At 42.2% G+C, this 22946-nt stretch overlaps 1 protein-coding gene across 3 annotated transcripts in view; it reads right to left on the bottom strand.

Annotated features, from left to right (window-relative positions):
• Positions 1-883: 883 nt before the first annotated feature.
• Positions 884-22946, bottom strand: part of LANCL1 (LanC like glutathione S-transferase 1) — a 37174-nt gene continuing 15111 nt past the window's right edge. For all 3 annotated transcript variants that reach the window (XM_053284460.1, XM_053284461.1, XM_053284462.1), the window contains exons 4-10: positions 15314-15521; positions 12545-12680; positions 10679-10825; positions 7317-7499; positions 6653-6829; positions 3758-3830; positions 884-2311 (exon numbers count right to left, since the gene is read on the bottom strand). In XM_053284460.1, the coding sequence (XP_053140435.1) occupies positions 2235-2311; positions 3758-3830; positions 6653-6829; positions 7317-7499; positions 10679-10825; positions 12545-12680; positions 15314-15521 (1001 nt within the window). In that variant the 3' untranslated portion in view covers positions 884-2234. The remainder of the gene's footprint in view (positions 2312-3757; positions 3831-6652; positions 6830-7316; positions 7500-10678; positions 10826-12544; positions 12681-15313; positions 15522-22946) is intronic.

Genomic DNA, 22946 nt, shown 5'->3' with positions numbered 1-22946 from the left:
GGGATCACTGCTGGGATCCACATGGATGCTGGCGGTTCTCACGGGCAGCCAAGCCACGGTTTGGCTCTTTAAGCCTGAGCTTGGCTTCTTGTGAAAACAGACTCTAGAGCTAAGCCACTTTAGCACTGTGAAAGAAACTGTCATGTACAGCTTGAGAGAACAACCATGTCATTATGGCATGACTGAAGAGGTATTTGAAAGCTAAAGCATACTTCAGCCAGATGCACTTTTGGAGGTGTAATTTTTTGCTAAAATAAACTAATGTCCCTAGGGAATTTAGCAACTTCGCTAATTTACCTTGATGGTTGCACTAGAACATGTACAGCATCCTGCAGATTGTCAATGTAACACAAAAACATTGAACTACCGCCACCTGCTGGAGGGGAAACACCGGTCTTTTAGAGTTATCCTTACAAATAATCAGTGAAAATCTCAATGCTTTTAGATAGAACAGTTCTCATGAACATCACCCTAGTCACACATTATGAACCGTGTACAATGTATGCAGGTACAGTTTATTCACATGTTATGTTGAAGACAGCTACAGGAGTACACTACCCATTTGCATCCTGCATTTCATGAGGCCTGTACCCAGATTCACTTTTAACATGAGTGCAGGTACAGTCATTCACACAAGATTATGTATGTGTACAGACATCTGAACATTGGTACAACATAGTGTCCAAATAGAGCTCCTGCTCAGACATCATGTTGCACAGGTGTACAGAGTCTGTATACAGGCAGGATACAGCCTAGCATACAGCAGGCTCAATTTATAGCACACTCTTATTTTGAATATTTCCAGATGAATTCTCTATCCCCGAATATGCTATTTTCATCTATTCAGTACACATTTAATCTTTTAAAAAAGCAAACCAGGGTATTTGTTCAAAACATCTTTAATGTACGCAACTATGACACTCAGCCAACAGCAGATTAGCCTCACTGTGTTTCAAAGACTTCAAATTAATTGTCCACACAATCAATGCTGAAATATTTTGTTGGGAAGTCAATGGCACGGCAAAGTTTCCATAGCGAATCCTTAATATCGGCCTCACACAGGTTATGCTATAGGTTTGCCTAACTGAATTTAATATGGCTGTCTAAAAGATAAGGTCAGCATTCTGGTTATCGTGTCCTTCTTAGCTGCTGATTATAATAAATACGGGAAGATCTAAAGTCATTGGATGAGGGAAGACTAAGGAACTAACACCTCCTAACAACCACCAACTGGAAGGAGTAAGCAGTAAGCTGCCAATAACATTTACCTTTGCACATCAGTTACATGGCTCTAGCTTAATGTTTGGTGTCCACCTAATTTCATAAAGGTGTATAATAAAAGGTGCTTTTAAACATATTCCAAGAAGCTGCAGCTTAGACCAAGCTATCAACAGGCTGATATCAAAACACTGAGTGATAGATAGCCCTTTATAAAAAGCTCTCCACAGTGTGTCGCTGTGCTACAGGGGACCCAAATCTGTTCACTACAGACAGAAAAACGTGTAGGCCTATGTGTCAGCCTATGCAGTACATGCTTGCTGGGCTTGGGAAACCACAGATGTCTGAAACTAAAATGCAGTTTCTTCCGTGGATGCTTTAAGGGTTATAAATTTGCTCACTGACCACTGACAAAGAAAGCAAGAAGCAGTAAAGAAAACCTTTCCATATGAAGCAGAAAGATAATAGTTAGACTTTGGTACATTCCTGTCATAACTGTAGGAGACTCTGCAGTCTTCTGGGGGACATCATAGTTAAGCAGCTTGATAGGCTATTAGCTGTATAACTACTAAAAACCAGGACAAACCAGCTTCATATGTTTTATCTTTTGTAACTTCCAAAAACAAACTAAATTTCCATCACTATCAGTAGAACTGATGATGCAGATATTCAGAACAGAAAAAGGTTCTCCCCCTTAGTATCAGATACATAAAATAGCAACATTCTTGCATTTTTTAAAAAATACACTCCAAAAACAAATATTGTACAATCACCTGTGTTAACATCCCGAGTGTTGTCTTTTGTAAACTTAAGGGGGAAAAGGCTAGTAGCTTTTAAAGCAGATCAGATACCGAAGAGAATGAAAAATACTGACAATCCAAATATTTTTCTCTGTTAGCTAATAATAATAATAATAATAATAATAATAATAATAAATGAGATGATGGCCCATTTAATCTGCCTTTTCAGATGTAGTGAAGTGCAACAAGCTGTATCAGTAATTGTTGAGATGGAGTTCATAGTTCAAACGCAGGGAACTTAGCTTTAGTCGGCACCAGTAGGTCAGAAAGAAAATATATTGTTCCAGCCATTCCTAAAAAGAGACAGAAGACAAACAATAGTAATTATTTATAAGCAGAACTACCATAGTGTTTCCCTAGTTTCCCTACAGGAGACAAGATGGATCCTCTCTTCCCGGTAGCAGCCAGAGAGTAGGGATGTCCACAAATTGTGATTTGACACACGATTTGGAACACATCCCCAACCCCTTTAAAATGGAGGAGAGCAGGTGCATAACTGCTCCTTTGCTGCTCACTGCCACTTGCTGAATTGGCGGCACTCCTCTCAGCTATCTACATGCACCAGCAGTGCTCTCCCCCAGCTGCCCTTGTGTGCTGGCATCGCACAAGTTCAGCTGAGGGAGAGTGCTGCCCGCGAGCTTAAGATAGCTGGGAATAGCGCCGCCAATTGAGGAAATGGCGGCGATTGGCGGAGGATCAGGAATGGACCTGCTCTCTTCTGTTTTAAAGGAGCTGGGGATGTGTTCCAAATTGTGTGTCGAATCACTATTTGTGCACATCCCTACCAGGCAATGAGGCCCACAGGAAATGCTGTCATAGGCATACTTCAGTGGCTTCTTTGGATCGTGGAGAATTAGCTGATTAACAGTACTGCAAGCCAAAGCAAGAGGCCATTTAAACATGGAACAGGAGCACAGGCAGTGCCAGGTAAAGTAAGAGTAGCATAGTTAGGTGGGACATGTCAGTTCAGCTGTAGCTGTAGGCTAGTCATGACCAATGTTTCTATGGTTGGAGGTGCTTTAGCAGAGCTAATGTAGTACCATGACTAAGAGACAGAATCATGAACTAGGAAATCAGACGAATATTGATATACTACTTTTCAACAAGAGTTCCCAAAGCAGTTTACATAGATATTAAAAAACATAAATAAAATGGCTCCCTGTCCCCAAAGGGCTCACAATCTAAAAAAGAAAAAACATAAGAGACACCAGCAACTGCCACTGGAGGGATGCTGTGCCCAGTTGCACTCCCCCTGCTAATTAAAGAGAATCGCCACTTTTAAAAGGTGCCTATTTGCTCAGTTAGCAGGGTTCAAATTTAACCTCTAGGTAGCAGTAAAATATAATAGCAGTATAATGTTGTATTAGACTGGGCTGAAGGCCAGTCCAGAACTTTAGTAAAGACAATCCCAATATAGTATGGCTGGGATTTGAATACAGGTTATCCAACTTCTCTAAATACCCAGGAGTCAAGGACAAGCCTTCGATAACCAGAGGTAACAAACCCGCTTGGCTCTACAATGTTTTGCTTGAAGTTTGCTCTTCAAACTATAATTTTGAATCCATTTTGATTCAGGCCACATCACAGTGACATTTTGTGAACCTATATGAGTTGTAGTGGACTGGTGCACAATTTGGAACAGGGGAGCATATTTCACTTTTCCATCATTAGTCTTCCATGTTACTATCAAATAATTACATTCACACTGGAAAACAGGGACAAAGGAGAAAAGAGATTACCTTCGAAGAGCGAAAAGGGAGTATCTGGTGTTCGACACCCATGCTGTCCATAACTCAAACACCATTCTGCAAACTAAGACAGGAAAAGGTTTAAAATACCAAGACGCATTAGGCAAGGTTTCACTATGGCTAGCTGCCAACACTAGACAACAAGTTCTCCACAGATCACCATTTCTCACAACAGTCCATTTTTTCGCCTTCATTTTTAAGGGTAGATATGCTGAGACAGCAAAGGACTGGCGGGGTAGGGCGGTAATGGAGGGGTGGTGAAGTACTCGGCCTGTTGCTGGCGACCTGCTTACAAGCCTCCCCCAATAATGGCCTCAGTTGCTGTTGTGTTAGGGAACATCCACATCCAGCACTAGAACTGTCAACATCAGAATGTTCCCAAACTGACAGTTTGGTTGGGGAAATCTTACACCAGGCCTGAAGGGGCAAGAACAGCTCTGCATGGAAGCCAGAGCCCTGAGGGCTGGGAAGCTGAATGGAAAGAAAACCCAAGGGACAGGAAAACTCAACATCAGGGTGCCTAGAGGCAGGGCAACTACACAGGGGTGAAGCTGACATGTTCTGTGCTTCATTTTTAAAGTGAGACATACTATAGCATAAGCCAGTTTAGAGACCATGACACGATTTTCAGATGTACAAGGCCCCTTTTGCAATTATTCAGTGGTGGAGAACAAGTCTGCACATATGCAAAGGACACTCATTGTTCGATTGGACTAGGATCCCAGGGATAGCACAGCTGAGTCCCGGCACAAATGAAGTTCTCGAAATCTTCGTCGAGAAGGGCTGATGGTTACAAAAGTGAATGAAAAGAGGGCCGAGAATCTGGCTGGCTGGAGGAAAGAGTAGCACCTTCACACATACGGAGATGCGGGCCATATGTTAGATCGGTACAAGTGTTGAACAAAATGTGTGAATAGGGATGTTTGATACAGTATGCAATCATCTGCATACAGATCGGTATGCAGGTACAGTTATTCACATGTTATGCTGAATGCAGGCACAGCAGTATACAGGTGAAACTCGGAAAATTAGAATATCATGCAAAAGTCCATTAATTTCAGTAATGCAAATTAAAAGGTGAAACTGATATATGAGACAGACGCATTACATGCAAAGCCAGATAAGTCAAGCCTTAATTTGTTATAATTGTGATGATCATGGCATACAGCTCATGAAAACCCCAAATCCACAATCCCAGAAAATTAGAATATTACATGGAACCAAGAAGACAAGGATTGTAGAATAGAACAATATCGGACCTCTGAAAAGTATACAGTGTACTGTGCTTGATTGGCCAGCAAACCCGCCTGACCTGACCCCATAGAGAATCTATGGGGCATTGCCAAGGGAAGGATGAGAGACATGAGACCAAACAATGCAGAAGAGCTGAAGGCCGCTAATGAAGCATCCTGGTCTTCCATAACACCTCATCAGTGCCACAGGCTGATAGCATCCATGCCACGCCGCACTGAGGCAGTAATTGCTGCAGAAGGGGCCCAAACCAAGTACTGAATACATATGCATGCTTATACTTTTCAGAGGTCCGATATTGTTCTATTCTACAATCCTTGTCTTCTTGGTTCCATGTAATATTCTAATTTTCTGGGATTGTGGATTTGGGGTTTTCATGAGCTGTACGCCATGATCATCACAATTATAACAAATTAAGGCTTGACTTATCTCGCTTTGCATGTAATGCGTCTGTCTCATATATCAGTTTCACCTTTTAATTTGCATTACTGAAATTAATGGACTTTTGCACGATATTCTAATTTTCCGAGTTTCACCTGTACTTCCCATCTGTATCCTGCATTTTAGGGAAGGGGCATGGCCAGTGCTGGGTGCAAATGTGTGGCAGCCTCACATCCTCTCCAGCTGGCAAAGCGTTTTGTCAGAGAAGCTCCTAGCAAGTGAACCAAGTGCTCACTGGCTGGAGTGGGCAAGGGGCCGCTCAGTGTTCGTACCTGGTGTGCTGGGGGAGGGGCTGATAATGGGAGGGTGCCCCCCTAGACTCTCGTGGCCCAAGGATATTTGTGTCAACACCCACCCATCCATGCCGTAATCCCTACACACCTGATTGTGACCTAGTGAAAGGGGGCAAGAAGGGAAATGTATGGAAGGCTGGTGATATTTCACACCCACATTAATCACTAAGTACCAATATCACATCATGAGAGCTGCATAAAAAGAACAGGTAATGCAGTTTTATTACTGTGGCCTACATATGAGAGAGCCAGCGTGGTGCGGTGGTTAGAGTGCTGGACTAGGACCAGGGAGACCCGAGTTCAAATCCCCATTCAGCCATGAAACGAGCTGGGTGACTCTGGGCCAGTCACTTCTCTCTCAGCCTAACCAACTTCACAGGGTTGTTGTGAGGAGAAACTCAAGTATGTAGTACACCGCTCTGGGCTCCTTGGAGGAAGAGCGGGATATAAAATGTAAAAATATAACAACAACAACAACAACGATGACGATGAAGAATAGCACATTAACAGAAATGCCTTTGCAGGCATTTTGCAACATCTTAAGCTGCCAGTTTTGCAAATTCCATCACAACTTACCATTTCCTGGGTTTGGTATAAGCCCTAACAAAAAGATAGATAGCTTGGAGCTTATGACTTAATGGCAGCATGTAAGCTTCCTTTTTGCAACCCACGAGCTCTTTAAAATCCAGACAAAAAAACCCCAGAACAAAACCCAACTTTCTAACTTTTGAGGACAGATCACAAATAGTTTTGTTGGGTGCAATAATATTTAGCAGGACACAATGCTTTGCTAAATCTAACATCGTAGGTCCATATCCTTAAGTCAAAGTTGTTTCCAAAGACTTATGAGGCATACCTGAAAAGAAAGTTATCTTGTGTGTGTGCGTCAGCTGCTGCTCACCTTGCAAGCTCTGTAGAGATATTTCATGTCTTTAGTAAGGTTGTAGAGAGCCAGGAAGGCATATGCATTGCCAGCTGTACCATGACACAGGCCATAACCTTTCTTCAGCAACCCGTACTGCCAAATCACTTCAGCACACTGCATAGCATCACTGAGGTACTTTTGATCCCCAAACACCTGTTGAGACAAGCACCATTTTGCTCTGCTGTATTACTGGCAGCCCCTGCATCATCTAAGCTTGGCCGGGGAAGTCTCAGGCATACTTTTGCTAATTAGCTCTTCCATCAAGGAATGGCTGCTCATTCTCTCTCTCTCTCTCTCGGACAAGAACACAGTGACTTTGCCATTTACCTTCAAAGATTTTTGGAGTGATAAATGGAAGGGGCATTGCCATTATTTAAGTCACAACTGGCTGTCACCATTAGTCAACCACCACAGAACAGGACACATGGTCAACTCTCTGAGCAATAAGAATGTCCCGCAATCAGGATGCATGACGGAGATGTCTCCAGAAATCATTTGTAAAAGTCTAATTTCCATTTTAGTAGGGGGTAGAGGAGTTATTGCATTAGAAGATTATAGCCTCCATGTAGGGAGGGACGGACACTTGCTAGGTTCCTTTACAGTTAACACTAATCTCATCTCTCTATGGAAAGTTACTTACCTTAAAGGCCTGAAGGAGCATGTAGATAACGCCAGGTGCACCATGGCACCAGTGAACGAGCAAGTCTCTCTTATCATCAATGCATGGAGGGTAGTTGCCAGAGCGGAACTTCAACTGGCAGACATAATCCACGCTTGGCTTGACCACATCATGCAGCTTTGCTTGGCTCACACCAAGATTGGGCTGAGACAGACAAGCAACAGTGTTAAATCAGATACAGGCTGCTACTGCCATCAGCTTTTCATGCTGGTTTCAGCTTCATTAAAAATGCTACTTCTTCAGCCTCTTCAAAATATATCTTATACATTAAAGATGCTGAAGGGAAACCTGTGGCGCATGGGGTCTCTTGTGTTAATGGTTATACCCTACCTCTTCATCACAGGGATCCACAAGGTGGCTAATATGAAATATAAAGCCATAATAAAACCTTTTACACAATGATCAAATAAAAGAATCAAAAGAATTCAGAAACAGCAAGCGCATCGGATCATATACAAAGCTGGGGGGCGGGGGATAGACAGCATCTTCAGAAACTTTCTAGAAGGCAGCAAAGAGGGAACCTAACAAATGAACAGGGGAATGCATGCCAGAGGTGCGGAATCTCTTGTTCCTGATTGCTACCCACCTCTCTTAGACAGTGGGGGCATTCTGAACAGAACATCTAAAGAACAACAACAATTATGTACCTGCTGCTTCTCAACAACATTTCCAGAGCGGTTGATACAGAGAAATAATAAAGAAGAGCTGAAAAGTTGGCCGGGCTCCAGTCCCAACCTCCCTGCCTGTTAAGTCTCTCTGCCTACCAACCCGAGTTGCTGGTGCCAGCTCAACGTAATGATTTGAGACCCTAACTTTGCACATGTGTTGTGGGGTGGGCAGCTCCCAGCAGAAAAAGTATCGCACTGTGACTGGAAATGGAGATTCCCTTAAGGCAGGGCATCAGAGTGGAGTTAGGAGGCAGAACAGATCTTGGCTGAAAGCAAGGGAGGGGGAAAGTGCAGAGTAACTCATCCTCATCCTTGGGACACTGGAGTGGATTCTGACAGCATAGGGATTCTCCACCCTCCTCCCAATAGTGGGGGTGAGGAGCCAGAAGCTAGCAGGAAGCTGTTCTGTAGCCAGCAGCTCACAATGTATATCTTATCCCTATAGTGACCTCACATCTGGATGAAGGTGAACTTCCATTTCAGACCTGAGAAATGTGAAGGAAATAAAACTCAGCACACTTTCTTGAGCAGAATTTTTGCCTCTGAGCCAGAGGAAGAACATTGGAGCTTCTTTACAAGAAATGATCAAAACGTAATCCTGCCTTTCAGGCCATTCCTGTTTCGTCCAGGCTGAAAATCCAGGGATAGACTACTAGACTTTGCCCACCTATTTATTACATTTGTATCCTGCCTTTTCCTCAGAAGGCCTTGTCCAAAGGTCACCTACCTACATTCCAGTAGTCCCTACTTATCAGGGACTGTCCTTACTTCCCTGATGCCTATTTCTGGTAAATTACTGTTCCCGCACCCTGTATTGCTTTTTGGGGAGATGTTAGAAATACCTTTTCAAAATGTTTGCTACTGGGCACTAAAATTCTTTTGATTCTAGAGATTTCAGGTCTTTAGAAGTTAGATTCCAAACTACATCTTTATGCTACTGCCCCATTTATTGAATGCATGCACATTAACACCAAACACCAGTGCATTCACATTCTATTCGGTATTCTTAAGTTTTTAAAAAAGAAGCCAACACGACCACCCACTGTTATGGTAACCTTCTTTCAGAAGGCTGTACAGGACAGGCTGTTGAAGAATAAGGAATACAATGTCCTACAAGCAGAGAAGAACTTCCATATGAACTGCCATACATACAATCAGAGCACTGGTCCAGCTTATCCAGTATTGCCTGCCCTAGTTGGCAGAGGTTCTTTTCAGCTCTGTTACTTTTAGCTGGAGATGTCAGAACTTAGGATCGTCTGCATGCAAAGCATATGCTCTGTCATTGACCTATGGTCCTTCAGCAGTGTATAATGGGTGGGAGGAGAGTTAGGAGTGCTCATATGGCAAAAAATAAGTGTTTTAAAAGTCACAAGAACCCTTGTTTTTATCCCTTAGCAAAATGTGTATGTGTATATATGTGTGTGTGTGTGTGTGTGTGTGGCAGGGAGATGTATCCAATGAACTTCTAAGTCAAGCAAGGATTTGAACCTTGGTTTCCCCACAGCCAAGCCTAAGGTTCTACCCACTGGACCACACGGGCTACACAAATGTTTATCTAGGTAAGCATAAGGAACAACAGTTTATTATCTCTCGAAATTTAATCTCAGGTTTTGGAAATTCCAATACAATTCTCTGAGCTTTAAAACAAACACATAAAATTAAATTTAAGAAGCAAATCAGAGATTGAGTGAAGCACTTATGGCCTATATTCTTCCAGAATGGTTGCAGATCCAGGAATATCACATTTAAAGTAAGCAGCTGGCTTGCTGTCACCCTAGGGGTGGGAGGTGGGGGGATTTCCCCTCCCTCTGAAGCCCATGGCAGCTCCTGAAAATGGTCCCTGAGGTTTGTGCTCCTGCCCTCTTGCCACTGGCACAACACTGCAGGGGTAGTCTAGATGTCAGACAAGTCTTCTATTGATTCAACAGAAGCTGGAAAAGACTTCATTGTTGAACTCCAGTTACAAACTTTCAACAGATTAAGGGGGAAAAAGACTCTTATTTTCATCTGCAAGCACTAAACCCCTTGGAATAAATCTTATATAAAAATAAAGCAATCCACACATTGGTATCCAATAAACTGGAGGGGGGGCACCCAAGAAAACCACCCCTGAGAACGTTTGTGTTTTGAGTAAAGGCCACAGAGATACGGCTGTCCCAAGGGGAGAAAGAGAGACAATGGTCGACATCCCCACTAACAGTGTGCATGTGGAATGAAAAGACCTCCTGTGCAGCACTTGCCGTCTCACTACTGCAGTGCCCTCCCCGCAGAAGAGTGCTGTGCAACCGCTTTCAGGTCATGTGGAGCATTTCCGTGGTGGGGAGGGGTGGACTGGCCAAAATATTACACTCCCAACCATGCAAGTCTCTGTGCTGGGGTAGTGGAGCCATTAGCAGTATGTGCATGGGGTTTTTTTTTTGCTCCCCGCGCACAGTTAGTGGGGACGCCAGCCAATGAGTCATGGTTGAGATATCATTTTAACTCTTGTCTCTCAAATCCCGGTTCAACTTTCTAGCTTATGCAGTACAATATGGGCTCATGAAATTCTATTTGCGCCCAAATTCTTGGCGATGGAAGAGTGTGCAGGCACAAAGCTTCCCATGCTTTCCATATGGGTTAGAAGGAGCCCTCCCAACTCTGCAGGATGCCTCTTACCTGCATGAGAAAGTAATAAATCCCAGCTAGGCCATGGGCTGCTCCTACATAGTATTCTTGGTACCATTCATACATCAGTGGGCTTTTAGATGTGAAGTTCCGTCCTTTGGCCAGCTGCTCACCAGATGCTATAACTGTGTCACAGATCTGCAGGGGAGAACTAGAAATACATTACTGTTGTTCCGAAGTGGTCACTTCAAAATTTCACCGACGTCTGAAAGAGAGAAAGGAGCTCTGTGGGGAGAGCAGGTTTTGCTTACCCTCTCTGCAGACAATCTCCTGTCTGTTCCTGGGTGGGCAGACTGTCACCCAGATGAGTGGCAGGGTCAGGGTGCTGGGACACGTCGCTGCTCTGCCCTCCCCGCCCCGGCCCCAATAATGCGCCACGCGAGTGCTCAGTGCATTACTGAGATTCTCTCCCCCCACCTCCCGCCCGTGTGCCAGCCACTGCTACAAGCAGCCGGTGACACACAATTTAAAAAATGAAGTTAAGGAAGCACTTGCTGCCTTCACTTCATTTTAGAGGGAAGCTACTTTGGTGGGTTTGCCACTGTGTAGCCTCTGGAACCGGGCACAATCCCGGTGGTTCACATGAGTGTGCAAAACCGGGCTGGGCTCCCTTAGCCCGTATTTGCACGCTCGTGTGAATAGCCTCAAAGACTCAACATATACCATTGCTGCCCCGAGGCTTTGGAGCACACTTCCTGCTGAAATAAGAGGCTCCCCCTCTCTTACAACTTTTAAAAAGGCTTTTAATTAGATATTGTTTTAATTGTGTTTTTAATAGCTTCAACATTTTAAATTTTAATTGTTGTGATGTTTTAATCTTTTTATCTGTTTTTGTTGTTTTGTTGTGAACTGCCTGGAGACTTGCATTTTGGATGGTATATAAATGTTTTAAATAACAAACAAACAAACAAACAAGCAAGCTTTTTGGCCTAGAGAACTTCTCTCATTGTGAGTGGCTAAGAAACTGTCACACCACAGAAGTGTAGCTAATGTGGAGTCTTTTATGCCATAGAAGAATAATACACATCAAAGTCAAAATCCAACTCTTCCTTTGGCAGAATATTTCTTGTATCTGCCATACTGGGTACTTTCCCTTATAACTATGAAGTATAAGAAGGCTTAGGTCAGTGTTTTTCACTTTAAGGCCCAAAAACCAATGGCTTCTCCCATTCACTCTTAATACAGCTCATTGACTAATTGTTTATTGGATCTGCGTGAAACTTTGGCCAAAGCTGGATATGCTACATAGTTCCCTTGGCACAGACATGACAATTTTCACGTTGTAGTGCTGCGCTTTGACCAGCATTGGGAGGTGGGCTCCCTTAAGGGAAATGGGGCTTTCTTGAGCTTCTGCGCCATCTTGGAAGAAGGCGTGCACGAACTACTTGGAAGTGTAGCCCTTTCCCAGCGTTTTCCTCACAGAGCTCTTAAGAGAGGGCTCCATTTTTCTTAAAGGGCCTTCCCAACACTGAGAAAAACACAATACTGTGCAGAAGTCAGAACTGTGGAAAATGACTCTCAGATTGAAGGGTTTTGGGGTTTGTTTGTTTTTTGCCAAAGTGGACTCCACTTGAAAAAATAGTGAGAATCACTGGCTTAGAATGTTACATGTGTGCATATGTGTGTGTGTGTGTGTGTGTGTGTGTGTGCACACTCCCCCCCCCATCTTTATAAGGACACTGTAAGTGAAATTAGTATCATTATTTGCAGACAGAGGCTAGCCTATGGTCATTTAGTGAGTTTATGGCTGAACTGGAATTTCAACCACGGACTCCCTGACTGCAGACCAACCTTGCACTAGTCCAGTTTCACACACTCAAGGCCATTCTGGAAACCAGAGGGTACACTGTACTGTACCTGTTGGATGTAGTTTCGGTGGATCTTTTCCATTCCAAAGTGTTTGTTCACAAAGAGCAAAGCATACAGATATCCCATATGACCATAGAGCATCTCAGAAGGGACAGGCACGTTCACTCTGAACAGATCCAACAAGCTTGAAAGACAAACGTTTACATGAAACATGGGAATCTTTTCAAAATAAACAAACAATATTTACAGCAATATGCAAAGTTGTCACTTTGTGGGCACTATACTAAACCAAGAACTTTACACAGATATTGAGTCTGAGGGTATTCCAGCCACCCCTTAACAGTAAACTTGAGGCTCTGCTTGCCTTGAGTTAATTGTACCAGCACAGTCGCTTCTCCCCAAATTATTTTATAATTTTATATAGTTTTAACTAAAATATTATATTAAATATTAATTAAAAATAAAACACATGTGTGTTCAAGAAAGAAATGGAAGCAATAACATACAATAATTATTGAACAGCTTGTATACAATATTATTCAGTCAACTATTTAGGGTGCATTAACTGGTGCCAAATATTGAGTCAATGTAATATTAACCACTAACACCAACTCTTGATTCCTATAGGAGCAGGTGACTGGGTTGGAACATGTAAGCATGACTACTCAAGAACATTCCTTTCAATTGTCAAACTATAAATCCCCAACAAGTCTAAATATATTTCTGCAGCATTAGCTGTGACTGACAGCTTTTTAACTCCCCTTCCCTGTAGCCCAATCACTCAAGATGTAAATGAACCCTCAGTTTTGCTTCCCATAGCTGTTCCAAAAATGGTTTTGGTGACCTTCCTTGTCAAATTGGCAAGCAGGATGCACGTGATATGGTTCCCTGCCCCATCTCCATAGACAATAACCATTGCTTCCAAAGGGACAGAAAGAAAGAAGCACTTTGTGTTTCCCCTTTCAGTGTTGCTCCAGCAAACTGAAGGCAAATTTATTTAAACAGAATAAAGTGGTTAAGGAACAGCCCCAAGCAGACAAAGAACCACAAGAGGCGTATTGAAAAATTGGTCAAATTTAACACATTTTTAAAAGTTAAACAATGTATTTGGATACTCTGTACAGGAGTACAGCACTATAATTACAACATGTAGGATCTCAGTTCTGTTTTATGTATGAATAGCAAATTGAGGTAGTCAAGTACTATCAGTCTGGAAGCAAAACGGGACTATCTCAAAATAAGACAGTGATTTTTATATGTTCAGGGAGATTCCCTAGGTACACAGAATTATAGAAGTTTGTTTAAAAAAATAAAATTTAAAAACGTTTTAAACCTCAAGAATGGCCCTATATATGGAGTGCTGAGGCATCTGGTGGGCCACTGTGGGAAACAGGATGCTGGATTAGATAGGCCTTGGGCCTGATCCAGCAGGGCTGTTCTTAAAAAACATGTCAAGAAAAAACACATCAAGTTGCTCAGTGATTTCTCCTTCCCTGGGGCTTTTAAAGAGCATATCTGATGAGTGTCAATCCAGGATGGTTTAGGCCTCAGAAATCCTGCCTCTGTGAGAATTCTTACAGTGCCTTCCCAACACTACAATATCAGTGCTCTACTCTCACAGTACCGTTAGATGGCAGTATAGGATTAAACTCCATTCCCACTCTGTAATATGACAGAGGTTAAGTGTGGAAGGAACAAAGGAGAAATTTCTAAAATGAAACAAAGAGTGGGATTGTGTTGACGTTAATATTCTTATGATGGAGAATATGCTTCTGTCTCCAGAGATACTGGGTCCACACTTTTTATAAAAGCTAGACTCATATCAGGAGGAAGATCTGCAAATTGCTCACTCATGCTCATCATCCTAATATTAAAATGTATCATAGTATGAAAATTAAACATTTCAGAACCTGGAGGAGATAAGCTGGAGAATCTATTTTTAAAACGACAGAGCAGTACACAACAGGCAATATTTAAATACACATGGATAAGAATATAAACAGGAAATACGAACATGAGAAACAATATATACAAAGGCGGTTTACAGAACATAATATACTGTACAAACAGGAGCAAGCTTAAAGTAGTATTCAGGAATTTCTTAGTCACAAAATAAAACTTACTTATACTCCGCAATAGAAACTGTGAAGTATGGCCCCTGTGTAACTTCTGTTCATATCTATGGCATTATAACATCAAAGTGAATGTGCAGCAGCTGTGCTTGGAGGACCATGAACCAAATCACTACTGTTCTTCATGTGCTCAACAGATCAAATGATCTTCATCATTACTAAACCAGTTGAGCAAAGTATATGAGCAGCTAGAATATTTAAATACATGTCTAGCTGAATCACACCCCATACAAAGATATTATAGACATGGGAATGATTAATGGAGAACATATACAGTTTTGCAGCACTTACCCCATCTTGGAACTGACCACACTGGCAGTCAAATACTTGAAAGAAGCCACACATACATTGAACTACAAAATGTGTCAACTCCCTTCTCTCAGTCCAAAGACAAGATCAGCTACACTGGCAAGAGAACACGTTGCTTTAGTCAACCTACAATCTCTACATAGCCTGAAATAATGGATGCTACAAGCTGAAAGTGGACCTCCATATAAGTCCTTCCCCAAAAGATATCTGCATTTTCATGTAATTGGCCTCTTGGTTTGACTGGCCACTTTGACAGTCTTTTTTCAGATATTTCAGCATGTTTACCCTAGCTAATATGTTTACTCATATACTCATTCCTAGTGTCAAAGGTGTAAGTCAACAAGAGGCATCAGCTCAAATACTCTCAGGACATTACCGAGCAATGCAATCTTCTGCTTGTTTATCATCCTGTAGCTTATGGTACACAACAGCAGCCACTGCCAAAGGTCCAGCATCACCACACAGGAAGGTGATGGATCGTTTTGTCAGGCAACTAAGGCTCTTCTTCACATACTCATGAGCCACCTGAAGGTAGGATGGGTCTCCATATACATCATATAGATGTACATATAGCAAAGCAATGCCTGCAATGAGATTTAGAGACGGTAGAAGATCAAAGTCCATTGTCTGTGATGCTGCACAATTTAACATTTCAATATTCATTTCAGCAACTATGTCACAGTGAAAGAAATGTTGTGGCAGTTGACATTCATCTGGGAATGGTGACCATTCCAGATCCAGCTAGTGAATTCAGAAAATAAGGAGATGCATTAGGTAAATGTTAATTTTCACTATTGGTATTCACAGTGTCTTTGAAAAACAGATATGTATTTTTCAATAATTCCCTCACAAATGCCCACAGTTACTGCAATTTTGATATTTATTGTGATATATATACATGAAATCCATTTGCAAACTGTGTAGATAATAGTTCAGCTGGATGACCAAAAGACTGAGCTATGAATCAGGAAGCCCACAGTTCAATTCTTGCCTACGTCATTAACTTACAAGACGACTTAGGCAAGCCATACTCTCCCTCAGCCACAGTCCCAAAGCTGAAATATGGAGATATGACTACTTACAACACTGTTGTAAAGACTGCAGCAAGATAAAGTAGGTGAACTGTTTTTTAAAAAATACTCTAGAAGGCCTGAATAAATGATAAATATCATCACTGGGTACTAGAGCAATCACACACACACACACACACACACACACACACACACACACACACTCTGATATTTTATAGGGGAACACTTCTGAAGTCTTTTGAAGCCACAACCTGTTTTGAGCCATGTACATAATAGCAATCATACCAGAGCAATAGGAAGAGGAGCAGCAGCACCATAACTTTTATTGGATCTCCAACCCAATATCCAACATGGCCAGGGGGCAAAGAATCCAATTTTGAAATTTTCAGAATTGGATTGGTCAGATTCAGATCGGATCCAACTTTTTCAAATGTACACAGGCCTCACAGATAACCAAAACTGACATAAGTCTGCATTAAAGAGTCCAGTTGGACCTTCCCCGTGCCCTTCAAAAATTTCACTTCTGGACACTAGGGAAGGGGGCTGCAGAATGGCAATTCTAGCAAATGATGCTAACTTTCTTTTCCACAGACATGTCTACAATTTCCCCAAAAAGCAAGAATAGGGAGAAAGATTTACTCTGAGTAGGTGCCACAGAAATAGATTTTCCCTGGTAAACAGAAACAGCTGGAGTGTATCTTCCGCATAATAGAGAAGCTGTCAGCATGGCCTTATTCAAAATGTCTTCACAGGAGAGAGCCTCCTGCCTAAAAACTGAAGACATCATTGAAAGGAAGTGTGGACTGAGGGCATCCTCAAAGAATATCACAGAACCTAGTGGCCTGCATCATTTCCACAGAATCTTCTTTTATCCCTTTTGTCTCACTTTCCATCTCATTAACCATTTCTAAGATGACACAGGTCTTCATGTTTAAGCCTAAATTAATAGAGCCAATGTTGGCAGATTTCAATGCAGTTTAAAAAGGGAGAAGAAAAAGAGCCGACTTCAGAATTGCTTTCTACCGTACTGGGGATAGTTTTAAATTTCGATCATTTTTCTCATTTCGCATGGGTAATCTCCAAAGCTTCATACTACAGACAATTCAATTCTGCATGTATATTAAGGGCCAATTTCCATTTCCTGCTGAAGTTAATAACCTTGCCCGCTCTCTAGGCAGTCTCAATGTTAGTATTTCCAACAAGGGCAGCTCAGAGGCATGTTACCATCAGTCACTTCTGTTAAGTCGTGCACCTGAAACTATTTTTCAAGAGAGAAAGCTTTATGCTGGAAGACAGCCATCTTTCCAGGACTTGCTTAAAACAATGCAAGCTTGAGACCTTAACAGACATGATGTCCACCTACACTAGCGAGCAATTAGCTAGTTCCTTGCTTGCCCAGATAGCATACAAATTGCCTTCAGGCAAGTATGAGAGCAATCAGTCTCCTCACAATCACTGCAAGATTTTGCTAGGCCTGCAGGATGCCATGGCAATGCTTGTTGGAGTATTCTGACCCTTTGATACTGGGAGAGGAGGATGAGATAACTAGGCACTTCCTTCCCTGGAAACACTGGGGTGCCATTGTGACCGTCCCTCCTGACCCTTTACAAGGAAGGAGCAACCATGTCCCAGCACTTCTTAACATCCTGTGCTCTGGTGACCATGCATTAGTGAAGGGGTATCAATTCAGTCAGAAAAAAGCAAAATCAAACCATCTGCTTTTTGCATAAAAGAGCTGAGAGAGGTAATCAAATGAACACCATGGTAAATATAAATCCCAGATTTGCAAGATTTGTTTTGAACTGCTTGGGCTTTGCTTGCATTTTGCAAAATTTAAGGGAAAGTTATTGTAATCTTGTGGGGAAGTTTAGGGATAAAGATTTGGGAAGAAGACTAGGACTCACAGGAAAACGGAGAGCAATTGTGTAGAAGGGTGGAGGAACAGGGATCCATTGGAAGGTCTGGGATTTATGTTAAATTCAGACGTTCTCCATTTTCAGACTCTCTGGTTGAAACTTTATGATGTTTTATCTTGTAAACATCAGGGATAGATACTTTTCCTTTAAAAAAAGAGGGGGGGGCTCCATTTCTGACAGAAGGTACATGCTGCACAAGAGGCAATCATAAGTTATTGTCAAATATTAAATTGTGTCTTATTTAGTGGATAAAACTACCGAGGCAGTCTAATGCATTAAAAACTGGTATGAACCTGCTCTTCCCCAATCTTGGTATTAAAACAAGACAGCCTCTTTCCTCTGTGTTGGCAAAGAACAACGTACCATACAGAGAGGAGGCATTGTATTGGCTGTTTCCCAAAAGGAGCTGCATCACTGACAGATTTGTCCAAATGTTACACTTCTAATTTTTGAGCTGAAGTTTACTAATTGTTTTAAATCATATGTAGCAAGAGCAGGAATATTCAAAATAATCTGAACACACAAAGCAATACAGCTATAATTTAATACTTTGCCAAAAAAAGAAAAACAGTGCAATGGACAAAAATATCCATTTAAGACACCAAGCAGATTTTCATTTATGATGCAAATAAGATTTGCCACCTGCAAGCTTATTTTGGCAGCAGAAACAACTTATGTAAATATTTAGGTTGCTTCCCTTAAGCAGATATCCAATTTGCTGCTTTAGAGTTAAAAATAAAACAAACAAACCCATTATAATACTGGGTTCAACAATCAATTTCTCATCTTCACATAAAGTTAATATTAAATAAGACATTTGTTTTAAGAACATATGAAGCTGCCATATATTGAGTCAGACCATTGGTCCATCTAGCACAGTATTGTCTTCACAGACTGGCAGTGGGTTCTCCAAGGCTTCAGCCTCATCTTGGAGAAGCCAGGGAGGGAACTTGAAACCTTCTGCTCTTCCCAGAGCAGCTCCATTCCCTGAGGGGAATATCTTAGTAGTGCTCACACTTCTAGTCTCCCATTCATATGCAACAAGGGCAGACCCTGCTTAGCTAAGGAGACAAGTCATGCTTGCTACCACAAGACCAGCTCTTCTCTTTTAAATGCAGTAAGAATCAGAACTGGTCTTCACTGTACCACACTTACATATGAACAAGTCCCACTGAATGTAAGGGGGATAGACATTTCTGAGTAGGTTTAAATAAGACTGCATTGCACATAAAGTCCTTCTTACCTCTCCACACATCATGATGCCAAGAACGTGCTTCTGTTTCAAGAATTCTAATGAAAGTGAAACAAGCAGGGTCTTTTATGCACAGCAGGTTTTACCGTGAGTTTACGGGCTTTACTGCAAACTCAAAGTTGTCCAAAAAATCCGACACAAATAATGGATTTTTTAACCCCGGATATAAATCCGGTTACACTCTCATGCACAGTGAAAAACCTGAATTGTGTGTGAACTGCTCCCTGATAACTCACAGGGACTTTGGGGTACATCTAGCCGATATGTGAAAGCACCCCCTCCATTCTGGAAGAGATGCGAGTTAAAGGGCTTCTAAAACCCCGTGTGAAAAGCTTCCAGGTGATCTTGTTGGGCTTCAGAACCCCAAAGTATAATCCTTAGGAGAGCTTTTGTTCCAGCTCCTTCGAGCAACACCAAATCAGAAAGAGAAAGAATTATGCAGAATTATGTTTGCTAATATGTACCAACAATTGATTTCATTTAGCAATTTGGCCACTTTACATCTGTTTTCATTCAAGGTAAGATTTTGACAACCTACCTTGACCTATAAACTCATTCTAAAACTGCCTATTCCTCTGTCTCTTGACAAGGAAGCTTTCAGAACCCACAACAAGCAGAGCTGTCATGTGATATGCGCAACTCTCACATGAAGATTGTAATGCATAGTCAAGCTCTTAGCCCCAGGTCCAGACCTGTTTTCTCAGCACTCTGCAATGGTGCCTTGCCAGGAAGGGGATGGGAGGAAGTGATAAACTCAGCAGTCAGAAAGCCAGGGCCCCCATTCATGGCTAGGTGGTGCGTATTGCTCCCATCCAACCATGATCCGATCTTACTACTGGATGAGGAAGGGGCAGTCCCTTCCCAACATGCAAGGGAGAAGAATTTGAGACCAAGCAGGGGAGGAAGAGCTCTCACTTCATGTTTCTGTAATCATCAAAGGATGGAAGAGGATCCTTGAAAAGTGAAGGTGGAATTTTCCACCTCTCAAAAGAAAGCTGGCAACACAGAAATCTTATGGAATCATGGCAGGGATCTGGGGAGGGAAAGGGGTGGGAAGGTAAGGGTATATATGCTTGATACCTGGCAGGAGCTTAATGATGAGGAGAGAATACCTCTGAGGGAAAGAAGCTTTTAAAGCTCAGCCCCAGCATATGCCACACATTGCTATCATTCATCAGCCAACTACCTTCCACAGAGAAGGAACTGGGAGAAAAAGAGCCATGGTCATTCATTTCCAATATTTCTGATTAGCTGCCACATGAGTGCCAATTGATTTCAGATTGCCAGGAGATTATCTACATGAGAAGATACTCAACAAGCCTTTCCTACAGAAGCAATTAAGATGGAATGCTACTGCCGTGGCCCAATTAATTTCTAGCAACCTGAAACCACACTGAGCAAATTAACAAAGCTAGGTTGGGGATGGGGGACGAGGGAGCCAGAACAGACATGTCCTGCAATAGCAACACATTCCACTTCTCTGGCTGTGACCCAGGTGAAATCCTTCAGAAGCTCATACTCAATTCCAATCATATTAGACAAGCTTGTACAGTTCTGAACCCAGAAGGAGAGAATAAAGAACAAGCAGAGTTTAGCTACTTTTCTGCCCAATACAAACAAGCTGAATTCTGCCTCTCAGGTGGCCAAGCATCGCCCCAACCCCCTACTGTATGCTTCTAGAAACCGCCTCAAGCAAGGTATATTTATACAATGCAATAAAAAACAAAAACAAAAACTCTTCACCTGGCCTGCATTCTGTTACTGAAATTCAAGCGTTGCCTGCAGAAAGAGGAGCTCTACAAAACGGAAGACAGACAGTGCAAGATGTTCTTACTTTGCATGAACTTGCTCTGTTCATTTTAGGCTGCAACGTTTGGTTGTCCGCAACCCAACTGAAGGAATTTTAAGCAGACTTTTATGCAAATTTAACTGACAGATTCGTTGACTAAATGTGCTTGTGAACAAAATAAAGATCTCAGCAAGACAAATCTTGAGAAACTGAGCAATCACACCCCAAAATGCAGTTTAATGTGGGTGTTTTGGCTACTGTTTATACCAGCAGCATATTACAGGCATGTTCTGTATGCATATGGGAATTTGCCAATCCACCAGGGAATTTGCCAGTCCACCAGGAGACATGCTGTCATATGCATGCAGTGGGCACTTTCAAAAAAGGCCCTACAATGTCATTCTAGAAGTCCCTCAGTGCCACAACCCAGAAGGCCCTAGTAGCAATACACCCTGTGTCTGAAAGTGGGAGAACCCAGAGATGGGCCTCTGAAAAGGTTCTTAGCAACCAGACAGGTTCATATGGGAGTAGGCAGTCACTAAGAGAGTAGGCAGATATGGTGCAAGGTGTGAAAGTACCAAGGATGTTCAGCATAGCAACTAAGGCTAGATCAGCCTTAGGAGACAGTAGTACAGGAAGACAATTCTTCTGCCCACAACAATCCACTCCAGATTCTGGGCCTTAAGCAATTTGGCACAGCAGCAGATGAGGATGGACAGACAAAGGGAGAAACTAGAAGTCAGAGATCCAAGATTTGGACTTTATTTATTATTACATTTATATTCTGCTCTTCCTCCAAGGAGCCCAGAGTACAAGGTTATGTTTATCCTCACAACAACCCTGTGAGGTAGATTAGGCTGAGATATGCATGACCGGCCCAGAGTCACCCAGTGACTTTCATGGCTGAGTGGGGATATGAACTCTGGTCTCCCCGGTCCTAGTCCAACACTCTTCGTCTGTTATCTACCTCAACTAAAGTTGAATACTATTGGCCTTTCCCAGGGTTTGATGCTTTCTTTGGGATACCATAAAGCCAGAATATGTCTAAAGAAAAGGCTTCTAGACATATATAGGTACATAGGAAGCTACCATATACTGAATCAGACCATTGGTCTATCTAGCTAAGTATTGTCTTCACAGACTGGCAGCGGCTTCTCCAAGATTGCAGGCAGGAATTAATCTCAGCCCTATCTTGGAGATTGTGCCAGGGAGGGAACTTGGAACCTTCTGCTCTTCCCAGAGCGGCTCCATTCCCTAAGGGGAATCTCTTACAGTGTTCACACATCAAGTCTCCAATTCATTTGCAACCGGGGCGGACCTTGCTTAGCTAAGGGGACAAGTCATACTTGCTACCACAGGATACATTGTCCTCGGCCAAGAAATGTTCTCGTCTTTACAGTTGCCTTCTTTCTTCCTTCTTGTCAGCAACTTATCAAACTTGACAGAGATCAGTCTTAGGAAAGCCTTTTTCATTTGCTGGTTTTACCATCCGCTGTGTTGACAGGCTATATGGCTGGAATTCAAATTGCAGAATGTCTGTGTCCATGTGGGTCTGGGGAAGTAGAAGACTTCTTCTTGTTGTTGTAGTAACTTCTACAATGGTTGTTGTGATGTATTTAGTCCGCCAGTGCTCATGGTTTATCCTAGGAAGTCTTTGGAGTTCTATACACATTTTTAATTAGCTGACACCAGGCCCCATGTTACAAGAAGAGTAGCCAGCTTTTTATAGTTCTTGCCATCAAAGTACATGGCAAGCTTATATAATCTGCCTAATGGAATTATTCCGAGGATCTTTTTGAGTGTCCTATGATTTATCTTATCTGTTATTTTAATAATCCAATTTTTGATTCAAATATTTTGGTTATGAATAAACAAATGGATTGATTTTGACACTTGCTGCCTGTTGCCATCTGCCAATTTTCAGTCTTCCTCCAAGTTTGGTTTCATCTATACAACTGCTAGAAGTAAGCTGAGAATACGTGTCCATCATTTCCTTCTTGCGCCTCTCCCTGCACCTTGTC

The sequence above is a fragment of the Hemicordylus capensis genome, chromosome 1, assembly GCF_027244095.1.
Source record: "Hemicordylus capensis ecotype Gifberg chromosome 1, rHemCap1.1.pri, whole genome shotgun sequence".
Taxonomy (NCBI): Eukaryota; Metazoa; Chordata; class Lepidosauria; order Squamata; family Cordylidae; genus Hemicordylus; species Hemicordylus capensis.
The sequence above is the reverse complement of the archived record's forward strand: the minus strand, read 5'-3'. Positions and strand labels throughout refer to the sequence as shown.